Source organism: Neolamprologus multifasciatus, chromosome 19, assembly GCF_963576455.1.
Source record: "Neolamprologus multifasciatus chromosome 19, fNeoMul1.2, whole genome shotgun sequence".
Lineage (NCBI taxonomy): Eukaryota > Metazoa > Chordata > Actinopteri > Cichliformes > Cichlidae > Neolamprologus > Neolamprologus multifasciatus.
The window spans coordinates 17,111,220-17,136,954 of NC_140457.1; the positions used below are offsets into that span (position 1 = coordinate 17,111,220).

General features: G+C 38.3%; 1 protein-coding gene across 2 annotated transcripts in view; it reads right to left on the minus strand.

Moving 5' to 3' along the window:
- myo6b (myosin VIb) overlaps positions 1-25,735 on the minus strand; it is a 39,505-nt gene that overhangs the window by 6,418 nt on the left and 7,352 nt on the right. The window contains exons 8-29 of one of the 2 annotated variants that reach the window (XM_085143291.1): positions 25,622-25,719; positions 25,353-25,517; positions 24,645-24,725; positions 22,842-23,022; positions 20,633-20,777; positions 19,234-19,391; positions 19,003-19,094; positions 18,411-18,483; positions 16,967-17,094; positions 16,230-16,325; positions 14,644-14,814; positions 13,454-13,492; positions 13,193-13,286; positions 12,264-12,394; positions 11,949-12,026; positions 11,706-11,835; positions 8,075-8,165; positions 7,321-7,471; positions 5,515-5,723; positions 4,871-4,949; positions 1,242-1,402; positions 1,063-1,113 (exon numbers count right to left, since the gene is read on the minus strand). In XM_085143291.1, coding sequence (XP_084999417.1) covers positions 1,063-1,113; positions 1,242-1,402; positions 4,871-4,949; positions 5,515-5,723; positions 7,321-7,471; positions 8,075-8,165; positions 11,706-11,835; positions 11,949-12,026; positions 12,264-12,394; positions 13,193-13,286; positions 13,454-13,492; positions 14,644-14,814; positions 16,230-16,325; positions 16,967-17,094; positions 18,411-18,483; positions 19,003-19,094; positions 19,234-19,391; positions 20,633-20,777; positions 22,842-23,022; positions 24,645-24,725; positions 25,353-25,517; positions 25,622-25,719 — 2,602 coding nt within the window. The remainder of the gene's footprint in view (positions 1-1,062; positions 1,114-1,241; positions 1,403-4,870; positions 4,950-5,514; positions 5,724-7,320; positions 7,472-8,074; positions 8,166-11,705; positions 11,836-11,948; positions 12,027-12,263; positions 12,395-13,192; positions 13,287-13,453; positions 13,493-14,643; positions 14,815-16,229; positions 16,326-16,966; positions 17,095-18,410; positions 18,484-19,002; positions 19,095-19,233; positions 19,392-20,632; positions 20,778-22,841; positions 23,023-24,644; positions 24,726-25,352; positions 25,518-25,621; positions 25,720-25,735) is intronic. The other variant, XM_085143292.1, reaches the window with a different exon arrangement.

Consider the following 25,735-nt stretch of genomic DNA (forward strand, 5'->3'; position numbering starts at 1 on the left):
AAGAAGCTTTTCGATCCAATGTCATTTAAGCTCACTGAAAACTACAGGTAAAAGCACGCATAGGCTGTTGAATGCTTTCTCCTAACATTAAACACAATGTAGCTGCAGAAATACAGTGATGCATATTATATCTGAAACACCCGAGCTTTATTTAGGACAAGGTTTAGAGGTATAAGGAGAGCAGAGATAGAACTGTTAAACTTTCAGCAGTTTATGTAAATGGATCTGTTTTTCACTTCCCTTTTAGCTGCACAGTGCTGTATATTTACATGGGATGTGCAGTTTTTTCCCGCAAATAACCTCAAAATGCCGTTTCCTGCTCTGTAGCTACACAAAGATACTAAGTGTCCTCATATAGAAAGAGTGAAAAGTGAATGAGAGCGTGATTTTGAATACAGCTTGTTTGAGTACTAAACATTTTATATTAGTATTAAACATTTTGGGAAGGATAAATCATATTTTGGTTAAACTTCTCTAACTGAAAACACTCTCAAAACTAGAGAATTAATACAGTCCAATTTTTTTACCATTGAAAACTTTGTTAAGAGCCGCTGACACCACCAGTTAGAATACAGAGTGACAGTGGAGTAAGTCATACTGCCACAAAATTATAAACTACTGTATGCATGCAAATCAGAACCCATCGCTTAGGACAGTATGTTCAGTCTGTGTGGTGCACCAGCACTATGAAGGCTGCAGTCATGGTTTAACCCCTGCAGAAACAAAAAGATCCGATACTGCGCTCATCTGACACTGATGATTTAGTGTGCCATATTAATTTATGGGTAATTATGATTACATATAATGAATTATCTTCTGATTCGTGTTAAAATTTGCAATCATGCAGATCATCAAAAAATTAGACTGACTCAGAATAAGGATTACAGATTTGTGTGTTGTTTTTGCATCATTGCTATAATCTTGCAGATATTTTAAGCGACTTAGCGATTCAGGACTACGACAGCGATTAAGCGAGTAAGGGAGTTAGTGAGTGAATCGCTACTGCTGGTGTTAGGTACACTTGGACACTGGCAGTTACGGAAAGCTGCGCTGATATCTTACATGGCTCTGGCTGAGGATGAAGAGATAGGAAGATCTGAAAAAAACTCATCACTGGGAGAAAACACAGCAACAGGAAAAAAGGCAGTTACACAAGCAAACTGACGTCAATAGTGCTTATTTACTGTGTACAGAATACATCTGTATGCAAATGTGGGCACTGTGCTTTACATATACATTACCTGCGCAGGGCTGCATCCATCTGGCTTTCATCAGTTATGAGCTCGGCCTCATTCTGAGCGATTCTCATGGCTAACTCCCTGTCTCTTCTCTCCTGCTCGAGTACGGCAGCACGTTGGGCCTGCTCCTCACGTTCCTGAGCCAATTGGATTTCAAGCTCGGCCTGTAAATGGACACATAAACACAAAAGTATCGTAACACAGTACTTAATTCATCTGCCTAATGTGTCGATCAACCTAGCTCCAGTCAAAATACTATAATACTAATTATATTATAATACTATTATATACCAGACAGCACAGAGATGTGTTTCCCCAATGTGCCCAAGCCTGATTAGACTTATTTATCCCCCTTTTGGGCTGCTAATAAAGCTTTAGTGGTTATTTGTCTAGACAGAACAAAGCAAACAACTGAGAAACATTCAAAAGTTGGGAGATTTTTATAGACTTGACCCAAATTCAAAGTCCAGGTTTTTATGTGTTCATTTTTTCATTTTAACTAGCTAAGAGAAAGCTGTAACATAAATCGACAAATCAATAAATATTCATGTATATACGCTGCATAGTGTGCATTCTTCTCCTGTGTCTTATTATAGAAAGCCTCTAATGAAGTCCTCATTGCATACTTTTCTCTGAGGAGCTTTAAATATGAATACCTCTCCAGGTGAGAATATACTGCATTATTCATATTGTAGGGTGGCAGCTGTGTTACATGACCAGAGTGAAGCACGAGGGCTGAAACTCGACTGGAGAACACCCGAAACAATACATACTCTTTGGCACTGTCCTTGGGATTTTGACAATGTTCCCTGAATATACCAAATTGAATGTATTGTTTGTAAAATGAGGCATTGACTGACACCCTCATTCATTTCACAAGAAACACCAAGTTAAAAAAAAGAAAGACAGAAAAAGAAAAAGGCTGCAGAAATTACCAAAGTTATTTGTGTTGAAAAATATTCATTATACAACAGCGAACTACAGGAACACCACATGGGAAGTTTTTGTCTGAGCGGTGTTCCTTCAAGAAAATAAGCTCTGCAGAATTGAAGTGAGGGATATTGTGCTAGGGTAAGCTTTGTCATGGCTGAAAATAGCAGAGAACATAAAGCCAAATTCTATGAAAGTCACAGCAGACACCCGTGGAAAGTTTACTGTTGAAGTCTGAGCTGTGGATCAAACCAGTTTTCCAAACAGTGTTCTTGGACATGTGGCTTATGACAGCCTGGTCTCACTTCTAGGGAAAAAAGTGCATACAGATGTCCAACTGGACTGGTGTGAATAAAAATGGGGCGATGGGTCAGGGCGGCTTTAGACATGAAAAGTAAGGAAAGGTGGGATATAAAAATAGAACTGAAAAAGAAAAAAAATGGTGTAGCATCAAGGTCAGAGGACAGAACAGATAAACAGTACTGAAACAAAAATCAGCAAACACATAGAGCTGGAAAAGGTGGCAAAGTGGAGATGAGATTAAGGGGCATGATAATAAAACACTGGACAGCACAAGGTGGGATTAACTAGTTTAGTTAACAGAAACCAGGCAGAAGTGGAGTCATCAGTCAAGACCCTGTGGGTAATCCATTGGGAGTCCAACCAATGTCATGACCCAGCTGTTGCTGTAGGACACCAAACAGCAAATAAATGTTAAAGCTGTAGGCAGAGTTTGCCAGCAAGGGGAAACATTAGAGCCATTTCCATGGCTTTGGAGCTACATTATTTGGAGGTACATCGCTTTAGGTGTGTAATTTGTCAATTTTAACACCTTTGCTCGAAATCAAATATTAAAAATAGGCTTTTAAGGTGAAGCCGGTATATTGCTCTGTTTATTACACAGTTGTGTGAAAAAGAAAGTTTTCACTCAGTGAAAAACTAAGTAACTATTACAGCTTCTATAGGACTTAAGAGCATAAGTAGCAGCCAGGTGATACTAATCAAATGCACCTCATTAACTAATCATTAGGAATTGTGAGCACTTCTATGAAAGCAGCGATTTCAGCATTTTGCTTTGTCTTTGTCTGGAGCATTCAGGTGTGTGTTAACACAACAGCACAAACCTTCCAGGAGTGGACCTCCCACCAAATTTTATTTTGGAATAATTAAGTTTGAGCCAAATAATCTTATGTTTGCACATAATGAACAGCTCCATATTTGGCACAAAAACCCAGACATAGCATATCAGCATAAATACCTCATACCAACTCTCAAGCACATTGGTGGAGAGGAGACAATTAGGCTACGTTCACACTGCAGGTCTTAATGCTCAATTTCGATTTTTTGATCAAATCCGATTTTTTTGTCTGTTTGTTCACACTACAAATAAAATGTGACAGCAAACGCGCTCTAGTGTGAACCCTCAAACGGCCCGCATGTGCAAAAGAAGACGTCACACACAACGCGTTCTGTTCAGACCCAGACCAAACAGTATTGTTTGACTGATGGCCCTTAATATAAAGACTTGTTTTGGACTTTACGTTTCCCAATTTTACTTAAAGTTATAAGGTTATTTTGTTATTTACATATGGCCTAATAATTATCCTTATTGCTGTTTTAGAGAGGAGCGGTGCTTCAAAGGATAGTTGCAGATTTCTGTCAGAATCTGCAGATTATACAGTACAAATAAAATGTTCACGTTTCTCCAACGTTGTCTTCCTAACAGTTTCACTAACACCTTAACTGGATGGCCAGGAAGCATTCACGATGTCTTCTCGAGCGCTGATAATCGGCATCTGTCTTGTGTCAGTGACGTAAAAGACGGATTTAATGCGACATGACCTTTCAAACAGCAGTCGCTTTCTAAAACATCAGATATGTATTGGATTCAGTACCACATACGAAAGTGACCCAGATCGGATTTGAAAATATCGGATTTGTGCTGTTCACACTGTCATACCAAGATCGGATATGGGTCGCATAGGGTCAAAAAATTCGGATTTGATGCGCTTTCGCCTGCTGTGTGAACGTAGCCTAAGAGCTTCTTTCATATCCACACCTTGCAGTCATTGAGTTGATCATGAAGTCCTTTCTATTTCAAAGTATTCTAGGGTGAAATCTGAAACCATCTACCTTACAGCTAAAGCATGGCCCAAACTAGATCATACACCAGGGAAATAATTCTAAGCACAGCTGCAAATTTACAACAAAATGAAAAAGAAAAGAATCATGGTGTTGCAATGGCCCAGAGCTCAATCTGATTGAAATGCCATGGCGGGACATTAAGCGATTTGTGCAAAAGGAATGCCTGTAAACTTCAATGAACTGAAGCAATGCTGTACAGATGAGTGGGCCAAAATTCCTCTACGGCGATGTGAGAGACTGACAAAAACATACTGAAAAGGGTTACTTCAAATTATTACACAAGCAACTGAATCACAGGCAGTACTTAATTTTTCATAGGACTGTGAAAATTGTCTTTTCACACGATTCTATGAGTGCAACCAGTAAAGCACTGCCACTGCAGTGGAGTGCAGGTCATTTATAAGAAGCTTAAATAAAACTGCAAGGCTTTCATTAAATTCATTCAGTGAAGTTAAAGTAGAATTTTGAGGAAGTTAATAGTTGTTAGTTTTCCAATTTTTACATTTTACTTTTCAACAGAAGAGCACGGAAGTATTCAATTGGGAAATTTTCCAAACCTGCAAAGCCTTGTCCTCTTCCTCTCTCTTTTTTCTGTCCTCCTCGTCTTGCTTTCTTTTCAGCTCCATCTCTGCTTTCCTAAAATGTTGAGACAAAAAGGAAAATCAGAATATTTACTAAAAATAACATTTCTGAAAGTGTCAAAAAATGTTTCCTCCTCAGGCTGATTGCTCTAGAGGCCAGTGTGCCACATCAGTGAAGCACAGACCCCACTTTTGTCTTTTATTGTCTTTTGAGTCACAGTTGTTTTACACTAAAACTGTGTTTAATAATCACATTTTGGTTGCTAAACGATTGAGTGGAGTTGAACATATTTATTTTACATCTAACCTTGCAGCGTTTTATCTGTGCTTCTCAGGAGAGCTGTTAGAGCTCTGTGCAGGACTAGCTTCCCTGCAGCTTTTATTGCACTTATGCTTTTTTTGGCCAATTGAAACATTGTCTGCACTTTACCTATCTGCTCTTCTTTGTACTACACTCTGTATGAAATGAGTGGACGTAAATTAGACTGTTAGTTTTTCTTCTTCTGGTTTCTTGGTGTGGAGTAGGGGATAAAAGTTTGTTTCTCCCAAGGCAACACTAAGAGAATCACTGTACATTATACACAAACACATATACTAGTAATTTTGCACTTAGCACTTACAGTCGTCTCTCTTCTTCTTCCTGTTTGCGTCGCTGCTCTTCCTGCTCCCTGCTCTTTCTCTCTTTCTCCATCTCGTCCTCGATGCATTTCAGCCTCTCTCTCTCATCTTCCTCCTGCTTCTTCTTTTGCATGGAAGCAAGCAGCTGCTCTGAACGTTTCACCAGTCCTTGATACTCCGTGTCAATCTCCTTCCTGGTCATCAGTGTGGTCTAAGATAAGATAAGATAAGATGACCTTTATTAGTCCCACAGGTGAGAAATTTGTTAAAAGACGCAGCGCTAACAGCTGATCCTTACTGTAAACAAAGGATCCCTGCTCCAGGTCCCCAGACACGGGTGAAAAAAGTAGAAAAAAACTAAGAAAAACGACCAGAACTAGCACAAAACGGTAGAACATGGTTGCAGAGTCTAATTACTAATATGTTAGTTATAAAAATTACGAGAAGAAAAAAGATAAGAAAGAAAGAAACTCAGAATGAGCAGAGCTGCTGTAACAGGCTGCCGCACACGGGGGCCCCCGGAAGTAGTCTAGTTGTTCAACAAAACAGCAAAGGATGATTGCAAAGGATAAAGTAGAAATACATGTCTTTATTCAGCTGTTCAACCATCAGATTTTGGGGCTCAGGTCTGAGTGGAGTTCAAACATGGCTCTCACAATGTATTTATCAGTATTAAAAACTGATCAAATGCCGATAGGATGTTAGCAGGCTAGCTTGAGTGTGCTAGAATGAAAATATGCCCTGTGCTGATTTGAATTTGAATCATAAAGAAGAGTCACAAATGCTCAAACTTGCCACACTTTTCTGATTCCATAGCACAACCATCCCATGTGGCTACAAGTTAGACACTGACTGACACTGAGTGTACGTGTCACTTGAGTGCCACAGCCACAATGCCCACTTCTCCACGCACTTGTCAGACAATCAGCAGGGGGAGAAGAGGTCACCATATTGTGCACATTCATAAGAATGAGCCACTAACAGCATCACAGGGAGGGAAGATGACAAGGTCTTGTCCCTATTGTACAATGGTCTGATTGACAGGCACTGGCATCTCATGCATTATTCACAACGAGATGTCGTGCCATAAACAACTTCTACATACTTAGAACACCGTAAGTGTCAACAGCAGGGGTGTTAATAGGCTAACAAATCAGCATTAGGAGGGCAGAGTGGCTTATTTGGATAGAGGGGGGAGAAAGAGCTAGGAGTCAATGGTTCTTTAGTGTGAGTCAGGATACTTCAAAGAACCTATGAGCTCTCTAACTTGTTAATTAGATACAGGCCACTACCAAAGAGAAAATCAAAACTACTGGAGAATACAGTGCCCATATATCTGGATGATTTGCTGTACCTAGAGGGTCCAATAAGGTGGGTGTTTATTGCACGGGGAGGGCTGGGATTTCAATAGCCAAGTCCAATCATTTAGAAAAACAACCCCGCTAAATTAAATTATTGGAGAGAAGAAGAATCTTGCTCTACAAGCTCTTCTTTTTATCCTCAGGTGACTGAAAATATTGATTCTGGAGGATAGAATGAGAATGGCCACTGCAAGACAGACTATAGTGTATAACTCCAGGATGAGGTCTTCGTCTAAAAGAAGACTGTCAGTGCCACAGAGCTAAAAGTCTGCATGCAGGTAGCAATATACAATAAATATGAGGCAGTAAGGCTTCAAACAATCTATCTGATCTGAAAAATCTTCCCTTACTTAAAATACATAGTTCAAAAGAACAAAATATCCCACATACAGTACATACAGAGAAAAGAGTGTATTATGCTTTGAACCAAAAATTAAAAGTCCTCACCTTTATCTTCGCTAACAGAGCATCTATGGCAGCAGCCAGCTCCTGAACTTGCTTGGCCATCTCCTGTTTTCCCTCCTTCAGCCCATTCACCACCTCATTGAACCTTTCCATGTGTTTCTTCAGGTTTCGAACCTTCGCCATACCATCGATTCTGTGGGCCGTGATAAAAATGCAGACTTACAAATGAGTATATTACTAAGAAATGAAAGCATAAGATTTTTATTATAATGACCGCTAATAAAATAACTCTGTTAAAGACCTCATTTAGTCCAACTGAGGAAAATGCATTTTAGTGATGCCTTTGCATTTTAGCACTTGAAAGGAATTAAAAGATCAATGAATGTTTCCTCATCTTTGGATTCATTTTATTTGCATATTACACATGAACTCAATTCTCAGTTCTTTTGTGGAACTGATGATATAAGTGTGTGAATGCCAGCATAAACGTTTCCTGTGCACAAACTGCCACTCACCCACTCTCAATCAACATTTCATTGCAAGGAACTATCTGAAAACGCATGTACAGTGAGACACTTCCCATATAGTGACACTCCATTTCTCCACAGTCCACTGATGACTTTTTAGATTGATTTAAACTTTTACATGCTTGATATAGGAAAGCCATCAAAACCTACCAAGTGTGAACCAGTTTCAAGAAAAAGCAAACTGAGAGTGCAAAGAAAAGCAGAAATGATGTTGCATGTGTTTGTGGCCTTGTATAGGTTCTGGGACCCAGGAACAGGAGGAGACTCACCGTGGCTTATGCTTCTTCTTAGACAACCACATGCGGACAGTCTTTTGAATCTTGATGCAGGCCACAGCTCTGTAACTCATCTTGTTCTTAACTAAAAAGAAAGAAAATACTTTTTCACAAAGCATAGAATCAAACCTACTTTCAATGACTGCATACCTTAAATCCTATATAATTTATATACATCTTTGTACTTGGTGGCATAACAATCCTGCTCTAGTAATAGGTTATGCAAGGTTTTGAAGAATCAAATAAAATATGAAATGCAGTAGTAAAAACAATACTTTAAAAGATAAACACCAGAAAAAAAAAGTGAGCGTCAAAGTAAAGGTACAATTATGACACAACAGTTAATAAATCAGTGCACAATACGGTGGCCCTGAGAGGCCAAACAGACTGCAACTTCAGAAAACACTTGCAAAAAGAAAAATGCTGCAAAAAGAAAAACGCTGCAAAAGCACACAAGACACAACGCAAATGTTTCTGGGGAGACAATAACTCGACGAACCAGTTGCACGAACCAAAACATGCTAACAAGTGCACTGGGACTGGGAGACACTTCAAAGTGGAAGCGGAGCGGCCAAAGAGTAAACTTTCAAAAGTAAGTACTGAATATTATGTCACTTATTTATGTGCAAATGTTTAATAATGAAGAACATTAAAACATTACTGTTGGCCACATGCCAGCAAAGTTATGTGACATTAGCGATGTTTGTACTTTCAGCATTTACTTTGTTTTAAAGCCTTTACTTTATACGCCGTTCAATAGTCGACCTTAATCTTACAGAGAATCTGATGATTTTGTGGATAATTAAAGTCAGTCATATATCCACAAACACAACAGGCTGAAAGTCAGTGATGCTGCTTGGTTTGCAGTCCTGAATATCACGGCACAAGCAGGATTCACTGCACTGTTAATGTTAGCTATGTTATATTGCTGCCTCTGTTCGGTGGTGTCGAGCCAAACGGACTTTAACGTGTGTTTGAACGAGCTGACGGTTCACTCGTTAAACTGAAAGAAAGATGCTTTAATCACAGCAGTCACACATGTGTCCACTGTACCAGCTGGGAACTCTTCTTGTTTAGCACTCGTAATACCACAAACACTAAATCCTCCTTCTCTTGTGCTGTTTTGTAGCAGTGTGTACACCTGAGACTGTCACTTGTCTGTCTGTCCTCCACTCTCTCTCTCTTTTTCTTTCTCTCTGATTGTGGAATAAAAGTATGAACATGTATTTATAAGTTACACTTGTGTTTGAATCCTGCAGCTTATCACACATTTGATTTCCATGTGTGACAACTGCAAGTGTCCAGAGTGAGGACAGACTGAGGGACCCACTGCTGCACATCATCTGTGAGGCTTTGCACCCCTGATGATCCACCAGGACAAACTCAGCAGTGTGTGAGGAAGAGGAGGAGGAAGAGCCAGCAGCAGCTGACAGATGGAGAGAATAGACAGACTGTTCCCTGTTTGTGAAGGACTGCTAGAAAGGTTTAACATAACTAATTGTCTGTCCTGAATCAGTCTTATTAGGTAATGTTCAAATAATTGTATCATTCCAGTGTTTTCAGTGTGGGAGAAAGTACTCAGGGCCTTCAAGTTAAACACTATGAAAGGCAGAAACAAGTTTAATATTCAGAAACCTAAAGTATGTATCAGCAGCAGAATGGACCTAAAAATAAATGTTTGTTTCAGTTCTATGAAGCTTTGAGTATTTTGGATTAGTAGTACTGCTGTGTTTGTTGCATCATATTGCTGTAATTGTTTATATGCTTTATATATTCTGAGGTAAGTTGATCTATAGTGTTACATCATATTCTATAAGGATGTTATGTGTTTGTATACTTTCTGCCCAGTTTGACCCATTTAGCAGAAGTCAGCCTGTTTAAGGCTCTGATATCTATTCTGTATGACTTAAAGCAGTTATGACATGGTCTGATTTTCTCACCCAATAAAGGAATATTTCATATATCAGTCTACTTTTCATTTTTATCAGAAACAGTTTTCACAGCTTGTACATTTTCTTTTTACACATATATGTAAGCATTGAGCCAAATGTAATAATGCCAACATATTAAAAGAACAATATTTGTCTCTTATATATAATACATCTATAGATGTATTGGATAATTTAATTATCCGCATCTATTTAAGGTGATAGGAAATATAAACAAATGCAACTTGAATCTTTACTGAAGCTCAGTATTTGACACGGAGTTCAAACTCACTGCTGTAATAACTAATAATGATTAATATAATATTGGCCATATTATATTTACATTACCAAAGTGAGATGACTTTAGTCTCATGAACAACATTAGCTAATTGTTATTTACTAACTAATCTTAAATGACTGTTCAGTACAGAAATGAAGCCCAACAATCATGTTTTACAGTCCTGTGGTCTCAGCCTCAGATACTTATCAAATCACACAAAGCTCCTGTAGAAACAAATGTACAAAATATGTTCTCCTTCATTTCTGTCAAACAAAGCTGTATAAAACGTTTCCAGCTGTTAGTATCATGGTTGCTAGGCAAACTGGGCAGCGCAACAGAGGCTAGACCGTTCCATTTCACAAGCCTACAAGCCTTGCACGTCCGGCCTCAGCGGTCTTTGAGTACGCGGCCCTTGAGGACCGTTAAGGCTGCATACTTTAAGGCTGCATACTTTAAGGCTGCAGACCCTGAATTGGGATACAGCCATACATACATGTTTTGGTTCGTGCAACTGGTCCGTCGGGTTATTGTCTCCCCAGAAACATTTCCGTTGTGTTTTGTGTGCTTTTGCAGCGTTTTTCTTTTTGCAGGTGTTTTTCTTTTTGCAGCATTTTTCTTTTTGCAGCGTTTTTCTTTTTGCAGGTGTTTTTCTTTTTGCAGCGTTTCTCTTTTTGCAGGTGTTTTTCTTTTTGCAGCATTTTTCTTTTTGCAAGTATTTTCTGAAGTTGCAGTCCGTTTGGCCTCTCAGGGCCACCGTAGCACAAACTACTATAATAGCTATTATTAACCAGCAGCAGCACACTATAAAAGGCTTTCTTTCACCTGCTCATCCACACAAACAAAGCAGCGATAATAAGATGAAGCACTGAAATCACAGGAAGGAAATAATGTCCAGGACCAGGGGTATAAATTTACTCAGGCTTATCCACAGAGTATGTGGTCAAGCAGAGGCAGCGTTCTGTTATAGCTGCCATGTAATTTCATTTTATGCTTTTGCACATACACACAGAAGCCAGCCTGCACTTTGTTAAATTGTGGAAATCAATAGCTTGGCACTGACTGTAATGGTACAAGGAACTGCTTTTAGAATACTATTCAATCTTGCTGGAGGCTGCTTCATTTGATGTTCTGAAAGAAAAATCAGTGTAAAAGCACAAACCCAGGCGACGAAGTGTACGGCAGCACAAATGGACTCTCTATTTAAGCTACAAAGAGGCTGCTAATGTTCGACAGTAATTTCATGTTTGTTCAGTCTCCTTAAAAGATGGTAAATGATTTCAAATAAACGACAGCAAAAGCAGAGGAATGCCATAACGCAAAGAAAACTGAAATTAGTTGACTACATTACAAATATTATTGCTGGCATATCTAAAGCTGGTTGGCTACTTATTTTAAATTCTTCACGAAATGAACCTACGTTTGATGACAGACAAGCAGCACCACTGGACCTTCTTCCAGAGGCTGCACACCAACCACTTGTTGACTTTCTTCAGCAGCTCTGCGAGGTGGTCTGGATCAGACTTCATGATCTGGTCGAACTCGGCAAACTGGCGCACACACACAGCCAAATGTCAAGTTATAATTCAGTCAAATTTAGTATTAATGAAGATATTATGGCTAACAGATTCATATGTATAGATCTACAACATTAATATTTTACCTTTCCGGGGCGGAAGAACACCCTTGTCAGTCCAAACTTGAAGTCCTTATCATTCAATCCTAGAGCTTTGAACAAAGCCTAATAGAAGAACAACATTCAATGACTCAACAATATCGTATAAGTGCAGGGTTTCAGGCTACTAAACTGTTTATATTTGTTAATCATTTCCCAAGTGGGTCAGTGTGGCTTTTTTTTTGCATTGCAAATTACACAGCTAATTAGGGTTTACTTTAAACAGATTAGCTTGTTGTTTAAACTCGACTGTAGACGCGGGATTTCTTTAGTGAAACAGAAAACTATTCAACTTAAGCCCACCTTGCAGAAAAGCCGAGGATTCAGCCGTGTAAGCTTATCCGGCATATACTGCTTATACATGTTGTAAAGCTCGTGGAAAGGAGCCCTTGAGGGGAAGCCCCCCTGCATCAGGTCCAACACTGACACCATTCCTAATCATGAGAAACACACAAAGAGAGAAAGTAATCAGAAAAACACATCATCCCTGACGGGTAAGATGCATGTATGTGAGAAAACCTCCATGCCTATCCAAGAGGGGCACAATAGCACAATCTACTTTAATGTGTTCTCATTCATGAAGGCTGTTGCAGGATTATATTGACATTAATTATTGAAAACACCAGCACCCTTTACCCAAATATTTTTCTATCCCTCCTTTGTACATGTCCAAACCATCTTGAGTCTGTAACTTGGGCACTTCCAGCTAGGTCACCTGCCTTTTCTTTAGTACCACCATCTCCAAACACCATAGCACATCTCACTACCATCCAGAAAAACTTTCACTCTTGCTGCTGTCCTTCTGTCATCCAATCCACCCTTCCTGCACTCTCTTCTTCCCCTCTCTTGAGTACTAACATCCCAGATATTTAAACTACAACTACAACACCACCTTTCTTACGTCTATCTTCACCATTCCACCTGTCTCCCTCTCATCTGTCTTTATTCTAGTGATGTTCATTCTTCTCGTCTCCAAGAAGAATTAAACATTTCACAATATCATCTGCAAATATCACAATACATGTAGACTCCCACTTGACTTCAAGTGTTACAGAGCCAATCACTGACATAATCCCACTCCCACCTTGAAACCATCTGAAGTGCTTCAAAGAGCAAGTCAGACTAACCTGTTGAAACTCTTCCATTAACAGTGGAGCTAAACTGGAAGTATTTTAATTCTCTTAAAGATTATAAATTATAACTATTTAATCAAAACACTGTTTTGGTTTTACCTGAGCATTGCAGCTGGGAGAGAATAAGAGCTCCTTCAAACTGGTGGCTGACCATCTTCAGATTGGGTTTTACACAGCGGATGAAACTTGAACCCTGTTAAAACAAAGACTAATTAGGAAATATTGGTCAACATACACAAAATGCATTTCATAACATCCATTTTGTGTGCACAGTACACACAAAGGCTGTAATAATGTTTTTAGACTCTGAGAAAAAGGATAGAAAATAGACGGCGAAACAGAGATGTAAATTTTACTTACAGTGCTACGAAGCTTCTCCAGCAGCAGATTCAGTTGGGTCTGTGTGTTAAAACAGACAAAAGGAAATGTTTATTTTGTATTTTGGGTATTTGTGGTGAAAGTCGCCAAGACACACATGCTGGAGAATACGTACAGGGTGGGGAGCAGTTATATATAGTCATGCAAGACCCAAAGCACAGTAAATATTGTGCATCTCTTTTATGCAAAGAGACTGATCATTACAACAAAGGATATTTATCTTTCTAATTTTCTCTCCCCATAACACAATCTAGCTGTTTATCTCTTTGTAAAATAGTGTGTAAGATGCACACAGTCCTTGTGCTTGAGTCCACATCTGGTGAATAAGTGATGATGACAAAGAAGCTACGTTAGTAATACAGAAACACAGAGACTTTGAAAAGATGGTGCAATGATGTAAAGGTTTGAAATGGTGCACAAACACTTTTTATTCATCGAAAAAGACAGCCCAACACATGGAGCTGGTAGATAAGTCATGAGCAGCCTTGTATTACTTTGGTCTCTGTGATACGTAAGAAATGCACTTGAAAGTTGTGTACTTTCGCTTTTGTGTGAAACCCCGAGTGTCTCATCTCTTCTCTCTTTTATTTCTTTCCACTAGCCCTGCTTTCTAACTCCTCTCTAGTATACCTCAAGCTGACTTTATCCAGCTTTATCCACCAAGGAAGGATTTCTCAGAGGAAAGAATTGGAAGACTGGAGGATATCTAAGAAGGGGACCTTGAATAAAGGAAGGGAAACAGGGATGAGAAGAAGAGTGGACAGGAGAAAAGTCACAGGAAAGGTCTGGATGTTAGAGTTGGTTTACTTTTTTTAAATCACAAATCTGAAACCTAATAAAGATAGTGATAATTGTGTTTTTACTTTTCAAGTCCAAAACAACAAATTTCTTAAATCAAGAAAATAAAATTCAAAATGTAAACCTACATAGTGAAACAGTGGAAAAATTCCAGGATGCACAAAAGTCAAAATTAAAGCATTTCATCTTTAATTTGGACGACATGTGATACAATAATATGAAATATTATAGCGTCTTAGTGTTTGGCATGAAAAAGTGCAATATTTAAATTTTTTGGTAAAGTTAAGGGGTTTTGTTCACGTGTAGTTATGATACGTTTATGTTCAAGGACTTTTTCTAACAGTCAAGAAACTACCTTTAACCGTCACTCTGACCTTGAACTTATTCCCAACGCTGATGAAGCTGAGCTTCCCCGCCTTCTGTTTGGAGTCCTTGGAGGTGTTGGAGTTCTCAAACAGCTCTCGAACAAATTTGTCTTTTGATTCACAAACTAAGCTTTCCAAGGACATGTGGAGGGCATCATTATTCTTCTCCACAAACCGAATCTGAGAGTGCACACAGACAAATCCATACATGTACAATCACAAAAGACCTTTATACATATTAATAGAGGTCAAACCCAATGCAGGATGTGTCAGTCAGTAAAACGTATGGAACATGTTGTACCAGGACAACACATGTGTTTTTAATTCACTGTGATAATAATGTTTTTAACTATCTATCTTATGCATTAAAAAAATTATAATTGTGAAAAAACCAATAACTCAATAAATAAAAATAACAAGCTGCGTGCTTAATATGTCATCTATTTTGCTTCAATGCCTCTTGATTGGCAACTTTCTAAGAGACATTATAGTGAAGTTTCTAACAATTATGGACAATGACACAGTATTTGCAGTTTTGCCTCTCTACACCACCACAGTGGGCTTTGAATCAAACAGTAAGGGTGTGATGAAAGAGCAGACATTCAGCTTTATTTAAGGGGTGTAACAAAAGCATTGAATAAACTGTTGAGGTCATTTTTATTCAAAGGCCCAAATAGTATATTAATATAATGAATGTTTTAAATCCTTTAGGTATAGAACCCGTGAACATCACCAAATACTGTGTTTCCTCCCTTCAGTTGTTCAGACAGGACGTTGCTCTTTACTGCAGCCTCCTTCAGCTGCTTCTTGTTTGTGCATGCTGGTTTGGGGTCAAGCGACTGACTTGGTTACTGAAGAATATCCAATTTCTTTACCTTGAGAAACTATCAGGTTGCTTTTGCAATGATTTGGATCATTATCCATTTGGATTGTGAAGCTCTGTTTTATAGCATTTGGCTGAATCTGAGCAGAGAGATCCTTCTATCAACAGTCGCATCATCAATAAACAGTAGTAACCTGGTTCCACTGACAGGGTTTAATGCCCATGCCATAACATTGGCTCCAACAAGTATGAAAAATAATGTGCTATGCTTCATTAACCCCTTCACTGCTTATCCATATGTTTCTTTTACCATTATTACAAGTTCATCTTGGTCTCATCTGTCCAGAGAATTTTTACAAAACTGTGCAGCCTTTTTAGGTGTTTTCTGGAAAAGTCTAATCTAGCTTTCCTGTTCCTGGTTGTAAATAGTGGTTTGCTCCTTGTTCTAAGCCCCTGTCTTTCCATTCATAACATTCATATATGTGTCTTGATTCTAGACCTTAGTTCCACCGAGCAGCTAACGGAACAAAAGTTCAATACTTGGAATTGTCTCCAGAACTTTTATCTTCACATTTTGCCATGGAATAACAAGGGAATAGGGCTCCTCTGGCCATAGAAGTGCTTTCCACTGTGGTGGTGTACTGGGGCAAAATACCAAAAAAATACTTATGAACTTTGTGTAAAAATAGAGGTGAAACATATTTTCATATTGGATCTTGTCAGTACAACTCAGTCCCAATAGCCATACGTGATATTGAGTGTTAAGAATTACTGTTTCATAGCAGACTGCTCCAGCAAAGTGTCTGATGATAAAGCCTTCATCATCCCGGAGAGTCCTGTGAATGGTCAGCTTTGACTTTCTGGGAACCTAAGACAGAGACGATCAAAGTAAATCATATCATGCTAAAACACATATATTGATTTCATATTAAACCCATCCATCATCGTGTCTACAGCAGACTTTTGTTTGTCCACATGACGACTGAGTGCTCAGGGCTTCTTTATCTTCATCATTAGCTATTTAACAGGTGTAACCTGGATCAGATGATTTCACTTTAAATGTGAAATGTCTTTGCAAGTCAAGTTTTTTTACAGGGTTTACAGGGCATTAGGTTAGTAAATAAACATCATTAAGAGCCTATGTACACTGCATAGCAGAGTTTAGCTTGGATTAAATTCTTCTCTCTATTAATAGCTATATATCTGAGTAGCAACTCTCCCTACTGTAGTGTGGCTGCAAGCAGCCTCCTCTTATCTTAAGCCCGAACTATGTTTAAAAGGATTTCATGCATGCAGAAATACAGGCGAAGTGACAAACAATAGCAGCAAAGGCAGCGACAGAGGGAGGAAGTAAGATTGTGCGTCATTCACAAAAGTGTTGTATGATTACAATGACAGTCCTGTCTATAGTCTAACAAAGAATTAATAATAGGAGAACAAAGGAGAAAAAGCAAAAAAAGAAGGGAAAAGTGAATAACAAAGAGAGAAAGGATAAGGATGAAGTCTGACCGTGAGTCTGAAGTGGTCTTTATGCTTGCTGTGAACAGCCTGTGCAAAGTGTTGGTCGCTGGCTTGTGGAAGACGGTTCTCTTCATCCAAAATGTCCAGGATTCCCGTCAGCTTTGCTTCCACTAGATCTGGAAATGTCAAATATTTGTCCATCAGCCACAGCATTGTGACATTAAGTCCAGACAGAATTTTTGTGAATAACAATCCTTTCATTCCTATTGTCCTAAATACTAGGTGACTAAATCTGAAAAATAATTTATGTTAACATCTCAAAGCAAGTGATATCCATTCATCCTTAAAGTTTAAAATATTTAAAAACATTTTTAGAAACAACAAAGAGCATTCACGCAGAATAATGTGGAAATCAAAAAAGCAATAATGAAACAAGTTGGAAAGAAATCACAAAACATTCTGTTCCTCGATATAGATTTATTGGAAATTTCCACTGCTTATCATATCTGGAATATGAATATTCAGAGCACAAAATGTTCGTCAGGATGCTCATTTAGCCAAATAACTGAATTATTCATCTGACATCCTGCGCTTGGAAAATAATCTAATGGCCAAGGACCTCCGAAAATCTTCTTTTGCATGAACAAGCACCTGTGCATAAATCCTGAAGATTGATGAGTGAATTAATGGCCAACCCAAACGGTCATTTGCAAGTCATAAATGTTATTCATGGCTGTCAGTTAACCTCACACCTGAATAATCACAGCCTTTGAAATACAAATCAAACTGCTTCACCTTGATACACTGACTACTTCATCCCATTAATTCGAGGATTCATTCGAGGACATAGGCAATGACAACAAGGGGGGGGGGGGGGGGGTATCATTTCGCCGTATTCTCATAGCACAATAGGGCCGTGAAACCCACAAATACTCATCGCGCTTGCTCCCTTCAGACACAGGGATGTGCCAGCTCCGAGGATAATGAGAAGTCGGTATTTTTGTCCCCCTGACAGGTGTATTTTCACTGCTGTGACGCGAAGCCTAGAGGAATGGCCCAAATTAATGTCATGTGGGTGAACTGATGTTACTGATGTTACCTCGGTGCATTTGTAGTGTGTGAACTCTACAGAGAGTCACAACAATCTCTGTACATTTGCTATTTTGCAGTGCAAGCTCTCAAAGGCGACACTTCATGGTTATGATGCCCCAGAGTGTCAGTCTATCGACCCGTTTTCACTCACGAGAACCATCCAAGGTACGGACAGATACCAGGTAACAAATTAAAGAAAAAAAGCAAAGCAACATAAAGTCTCTGGAGGGATTAAACACCATTCTTCCAAAAGATATTAGCACATTATGGGTGGTGCTTTTACAAATGCTTCATCACAGGACAAAGTTCCCTTTTGATTATTTGGAAAAAGCTGAAATCAGCCATTTTATCAGCTTCAGGAGGAGATGTGGTCAAAGCAAAGAAGCTGGCACAGACTCACCTATGCAGTCCTGGTTGTCAACATAATGCACCTCATTCACACCCAGCCCTTCCTTTTGATAGAGCTCTTGCTCCTGTAAAAACATGATCAAATACCAAAAATCAACACTGAAAACAAGACTTACTCTAAAAGTTTGTAAAAGTTAATTCAGATTATTCTGAGTGGCCTTACAATATCCAATATCCATAACAATATCCATCTCCAAAAAAGAAACAAAAACCGAAAAACAAATAGAAACATCAAACCAACAATATGTGATTCAGATAACGAGAAAGAGGCTAAAGCCAGAATTGTGGCACACTAATTGGAGACCTTGGAAGAGAATAACGTTAAGAGATCACAGGAGAGAAGCATGTGTTATCGTGTCCCTTGAGAAATTAGTATTCTAATGAATATGAGGCGGATGGGGGTGAAGATAAAAGTGAGAAAACAGAGAAAGAAACAAAAGAAAAGCTTAGCATGCCAACAACTTCCACCTGCCTCATGAAAGAGTCAGTAAGTGTGGCTTATCAGTGACATGATGTGGCAGGTTTCCCAGGATAAAGAAGTAAACTGCCCCAAAATCAACTCAATTCACCCAGGGCTCACCCACCTCCTTGAGAATACGTTCGTTGAAGAACTGTTGCAGTTTCTCATTGCAGTAATTGATACAGAACTGCTCAAAGCTGTTATGCTCAAAATACTCTAAGAAGAAATAAACAGAAAACACACATTTCAATTATTTAAGAAAATGAAATGTTTTTATGTTAGTGGATGAAATGTTAAAGCCAGTAGAAAAAAGAAATTATACAGTAAATTTAGATCTTTTTCTCTATATTATTACCAAACCCAGCAATGTCCAACACTCCAATAAAGTTGGAGGAGGTCTCGAAGGGGAAGCACTGGTTCACTCGTTTGACCACGTGATCGAAGAGGCGGCTGTACACAGCCTTGGCCAGGGCATCGCGGGCATTGTTTGCTTGCTCCACCTTTAGAGGCACCCTGGAGAGAGACACAAAGTGGGGCATTGACAGAGTCCGAAACTGGGACATGCCTGTGTCTTATTAAACCTCCCTCTTTTACTTTTTAGAATTAAACCAAAAGTTTTGTTGCGTCGATGTGACACTTTTTGCTGCCCAGTATCTTTCCACCTTTTGTTCCAGGTTATTCTTAAAAATGTGGAATTCTGTGCCAAAGACAAGATATTCAAATTAAAATCTGAACCTTGAACTTAAACTTTATTTTTAAATATTTAAAGAGGGGACTGATGACAAAGTGCAGCTCCACAGTGGCTAAGAGTTCAACTCGGCAGTCCCAGCTGGAAAGCAGATGAATTTCAAATAAAAAGGTTTCGCTCTTGCCATATCTTTACCTCTATTTTCTTTTGATATTCAACACACCCAACCCAATCCAAAAAGCCCTTATCCGTTACAAACAGTAACAGCAGTAATAGACTGCAGGGAAAACACATGAGATCTTTACAGTTTATCTCAGTGACTGGCGTTTTTTATCTCTTGCAATGTTTCATACACACCAATGCATTCAACGCCCCCTCTGTTATCCTTAGCCTTACAGGGTCAGGGTGGATTTGTCTGAGGCTTAATGACAAAACCAACCCCCCCTCTTATCTCCACCTGCTCCCTTGACACCCGGGCTTGTACTGTACTGCAGCCATGCTCCCCTCCCTGCCTCCTCAGATACAGGCTGCATTATTTATGTGGAGAAAACACTTCCAGGCCAGGCCAGCATCTGGCCCTCCTAAAATATTAATTTACCAAACCTGGCCCCATCACTCCAACACCACATCATCACAAAAATGACACAAGAGCACTGCCAATGCCATATTCTAGTCTGAACATGCTCTATTTAACCCGACAAAAAAAAAAATCACAATAACAAAGCTTGACTAGTTAAAATACTACTATACAAAAAGTATTAATATAGATTTGTGCAACTGGTGTACTTAAATAGACAAGGCTGTAACTGAGTTAGTTATATTAATTCGATTTTGTTCACTGTCAGGATAAGTAGAGCAAAGCCCATCTTACCACTGCCCGGGTCTTATTTGAATTTTTGTCTAATAGTATTCCCTGACTACAGATATTTTATCTGCAGTATATTTCTTCAGTCAGTTCAGTGACTTCAGACTGTTTGAAACGACTACGGCTTCCTAATAAAATGAACTTTGTCTCTAAACAAAACCACTCAAAAAAAGACGATCAAAACTGTGCCGTTCCTCTTACTTGATAACTGTTCCTTTGGTGCCCCCTGCTGTAGTGAGCATCACCCTTGTTGTGAGGCTGACGCGTAGGTCATCCTGATCCAGGCCCAACAAATCAGCACAGTACTGAAGAGAGTCATTGGACTGATTCTTCATGACACAGCCACCTAAGACAAATAGCAACACACATAAGCATTACAAAGGACTTTTTATAGCAAATTGTCGTTCTGTATGTGCAAGACTCTTCTTCTCTACGTCGTTATAATCTGCTAACTGGAATAGTAAGACTCATTTTTCTGAATTTTCCTTTGCCAAACAAACTTAATCAAGTCATACTATAAGAAATGTGTAAGTAAAATCTAATTTTAAAAAATTGTGATGCTGTTCAAAGTGTAAGTAAAAACAAAATGCATCTTACAAGCAAATCTCATAAGACCTTATTTTACTGACAATGGAACATAAATGTTTGAATTGAGAAAATCTAGCATTTTAAGAAAAATATTTGCTCATTTTGATATCGATGCCAGCAAAACATCTCAAAAAATTGTGACAAGATAACAAAAGGATATAAAAAAAATGGAAAAAAGTTAGAGGTTCATCAATACATAAAAAACTGCCTACAAATTATGGCACATTTTTGGAATACTTTTCCCACACATAAAATTTCAAAGACTTTAAATATCTCATTATCTGTATCATGAAAAGATTCAGAGAATCTGGAGAAAGCTCTGTGTGTAAGAGACAAGGCTGAAAGTCAACATTGGATGCCTATGATCTTTGAGCCTTCTTGCAGCACTGTATTAAAAAAAAAAACAGGATTCTGTTGTGGAAATCACAGGCTCAGGAACACCATAATTAACTGTCTGTGAATACAGTTCACTGAAACTGCAGGTTAAAGCTCTATCACGCAAAGAAGAAGCCATATTTGAACACGATCCAGAGACGCTGCCATTTTCTCTGCGTCAAAACTCATGTACAATGAACTGAGGCAAAGTGGAAAACTCTTCTGTGCTCAGACGAATTGAAATGTGAAATTCTTTTTGGAAAATATAGACTCCGCATCTTCAAGAGGACGAGGATTATCCACCTTGTTATCAAGTTTTAAAGCCTGCATCTTTGATTGAATTAGCAGTCTGCAAACCTGGAAAGATACCATCAATGCTGAAAGGTATATAAAGTTTTAGAGCAACATATGCTCCCATCAAGACATGTTTTTCAGAGGCCTTGCATATTTCAGCAAGACAATGCAAAACCACAAAGCAATTCTATTACATCAGCAAGGCTTCATAGTAGAAGAGTCTGGATGCTGAACTGACCCACCTGTAGTCCAGACCTTTCACCAACTAAAAACATTTGATGCATCATTAAATGGAAGAAATGACAGTGAAAACTCGGGACTGTTAAACAGCTGGTACCCAATATCAGACAACCAACAACAACCGTCCGTTTTCAGACATTTACAGACTGTTGTTAAAAGAAGAGGGGATGCTACACAGTGGTAAGCATGGAGCTATACCAACTTTTCTGATATTTGTTGCTTCTATCAAATTCATGTTTTCATGATACAGTAAATAGCAATAAATTAGCAAATCATTCTGTTCTCATTTATATTTTACAGTGTCCTAACTTTTTGGGGAATTTGATTTATAGCAGCACCGAGCATGAATAAGTGTTCTAACAAGGTGTTTGTGTGAGCGAGAACTGTACTGAAGTGAGAGAGAAACTGGGCACCCAGAGGAGTTTGAAAGTACACTCACAGAGATTTTGATTATAGACACAGAATGAGAAAGAACGAGGAAGAAAAATAAATGGAACAAGAGCTCATGTTTACTCGGGTAACAGATGCTCTTTTTCATCACCACTTCAGATTTATCTGTGGTGACACTCTTCTTAAAACTCCATATTGGATTCCATGTGCTAAGATTCAATAAAAAAGTAAATAGATATTGATTTGTTTTGCTTATTACTATGGGCAGCTTATTAAGTTTAATGGCATATTTTGAAATGTAAAAAAATCCTGTGAAGTAGAGAAAACAGAAAAACAAGGTAAAAATGGACGATGCTGGTCTCAGAAATGACTAACTGCTTCTGAGAAGATAAGCATAAAAAAACCCAAGATACGGCAAAAAAAAAAAAATCCCTACCCCACACAGAAAGTCAAAGTTCTTGAAAATGACCTCATATTATTCTAAATGTGTTGCAAGGTATTGCACAGATAATGTTTATCTAACCCGAAGAGCTGCCTGTTTCCTCAAAATCAATGTTGCCCAGATGCAGGACACCGGCGACAACCCTGAACAGGTCCAGCTTCTCTGTGTCGTTCAGACCAATCTTTTTCATGGCCTCACACATCCTGTTAAAGTCACCGTGGTCATCCAGAAGAGGGTCCTTTAGTGCGCCTGTCTTTACATGCTGCAAAAGACACGGAAGTTAGAAACCACAAAGTGACAGGAAGTGTTTAAAAAGTCAGCTCAAATCAAGATTTACTCAAGCATCATGATATAATCATTTGTAAATGGTATCTATGTTCTAGAAGATTCATTAACTTGATGTTGTATAATGAGTAAATCTGATTTAGAACTGAACTGGACCCAACATCTCCAACTAAATAGAAAAGCCACACGTATGAGGTAAAACTGAACAAACCAAAACATTTTACAACAGCAGGTTAAAAGAACCTTCACCAGCAGCACACAGCAAGCAGGAAATCCTTAAAACTAGGGCTGCTCAGCTGTCGTAACAGCTGAATAAAGCAGAAAGGCCAGGAATACAGTGAAATAATCTAATCAGTGAAATAGAACCTATTAGAAATCATCAGGAAACTAAATTGGAGATTAATTATATAGTAATAGTTACTATAACAAGGCGTGTAGAGTTATGCTCTAAATCTAAATCTTAATTGTACTTCTTTGGAAAAATAAATACTCTAATTATGCTCCACTGCACTGTATAACTGGCAGAAGTTGATTCTTTTTATATTTCTATTTAAACACCATCTGCACCAAAGCAAATCCAAACCAGGCATGCACACGCAGAGAAGAGGAAGCAAGCGCTCATGTTTCCTGTTTGAACTACAAACAGCAGCATGTAAAACCAGAGCGTGTCAGTCTTCAGTTTAGGAAACTCATAGGAAAAAGAGCAGGAAGCACAGAAAGTAACACACAGAAAGAAACATCACCTTATTGTCCTATATATAACAAAAATGTGGTGGGAACAAACAAATACACAATTATTTAATTAGCAGCACACATTTATTAGTGATGCACACTTTTCCTTACATCCACAGAGCTCACTTGCCTTTCATCATTAAATAAGTAAAATTTAGTGAGGAAAAACATCTGCAAGCATATAAACAAACACACCTATGACATTTAGTGCAAGTCTGACGTATGAATCATTCAAGCATTAAAAAGGCATCTAAACCCAAGGGATGAACTAATGTTGCGACTACATACAACGTGCAAAGAACCTATTTTAAATCATAAATTTAAATACTTTGTCACATTAAGTAACTATCATTTAAAACCAAAGTATACATGTTCTAATTAAGCTTTTCTTCATTACTCTTTCATTTTGAATGAAACTTTCATAGAAGATATTTATAAAAAAAACAAGAAGTAAAATGAACATAATAATTAGTCCCTAAGGGACCAACTTCTAATCGTTCCATATTAGACGTCTACTGAACAATGCATTATTTTTTTGTGTTATTTATAATTTACTAAATTCACATATCTTGGCATAAAATATTGGTATCAAGCAGTTCCTGCATATCAACTCAGTTTGGCAACATACTTTCTTAGCTACAATCTGGGATTTGTTTTGAACTTTCCTCACTGTTGGGAACAACATATCTATAAGATATCTATCAACATATCTATTTTTCATTCTACGTAAGAAAGAACTCTAAAGTGTTCTTTGTTTCTTCTTACAAAGGTAATGTAAGTGTTAAAACAGAATTCAGATTAATACCCAAAGTTTAATTATTATTTCATATTTTGGACCAGAAGGATTAAGTCAGGACACGACATTACCTCAGGACTCTTACGATTCTGCATGATTTGTTTGTCGGAGTCCTTACTGGCAAAATATCTGGTGCATCCTCGGTTCAGGTACTGCAAGAGAGAAAAAAAAAAAAAACACTTAGAAACATTTTAATATGTTTAGTATTTTAATAAATTCAATTTATTCATGGTGGCAAATCTACTGAGGATGTTTATATTGATTTTCATCACTGAAAAAATCTACTCTGCTGTCTCCAAATATTGCTCCACAGCTGACTAGTAGTGGATTGCATGAAGTAATTGCCTCTGTTGATGTGGGTGTCGCCTCAGGGACTTGATACGATGATAAACATCTGAGGGAACAGCTTGAAATGCTTGTTGTTCTGTTAACCATTGTTTTGTAGAGTATTTAGAGGAAAATAAAAGCCATGGTAAACACTTTAATACTCTCTAACTCTCTCCCCTACTGAGCTGATAATTGCATCCTAAAGAGCCAAAATTCAATTGTGAACTATTATGTTACTGAAGGGCTTTTGATCACACTTGGGAGGATGTCTTGGATTTAAGACAATTACATCGCTAAAGATAACCTCATGTGACATCTAGTGGGCCTCCACAGAAATGCTAACCAATAGAAAAATACCAAAAAGATGTTTGTAGTGTCAATATAGCTCATTAATAATAATAAAAAACTCAGTTGGCAGTTGGCAAATTAATAAAACCTCTGCACCCACTGACCCTGAAACTGTCTGGAGAGTCAAGGTGTAATTTCTTCTTTAGGTCTTCAGATGCTCCCGCACATAGTCTGTAGAAGATGTGGTAGTTCCTCTCTTCATTACTTTGCATGCAAATCCTTGACTTCTCCAACAAGTAATGTGAGACGAATCCACCCACAACTGCATTCTGGTAGCACAAGGGAAAAAATCAAGTCTTCAGTGCAAATTTTAAAACTGACGAAACACAAACAAACAGAACAAACTAGAGCTTAATCTGTTTACCTTGCTTACCTTGCTGTTGAAGTGGATTTCTACAAACTTCCCAAAGCGACTGCTGTTATTGTTTCGGACTGTTTTTGCATTTCCAAAGGCCTCAAGAAGGGGATTTGCTGACATATGCAAAAA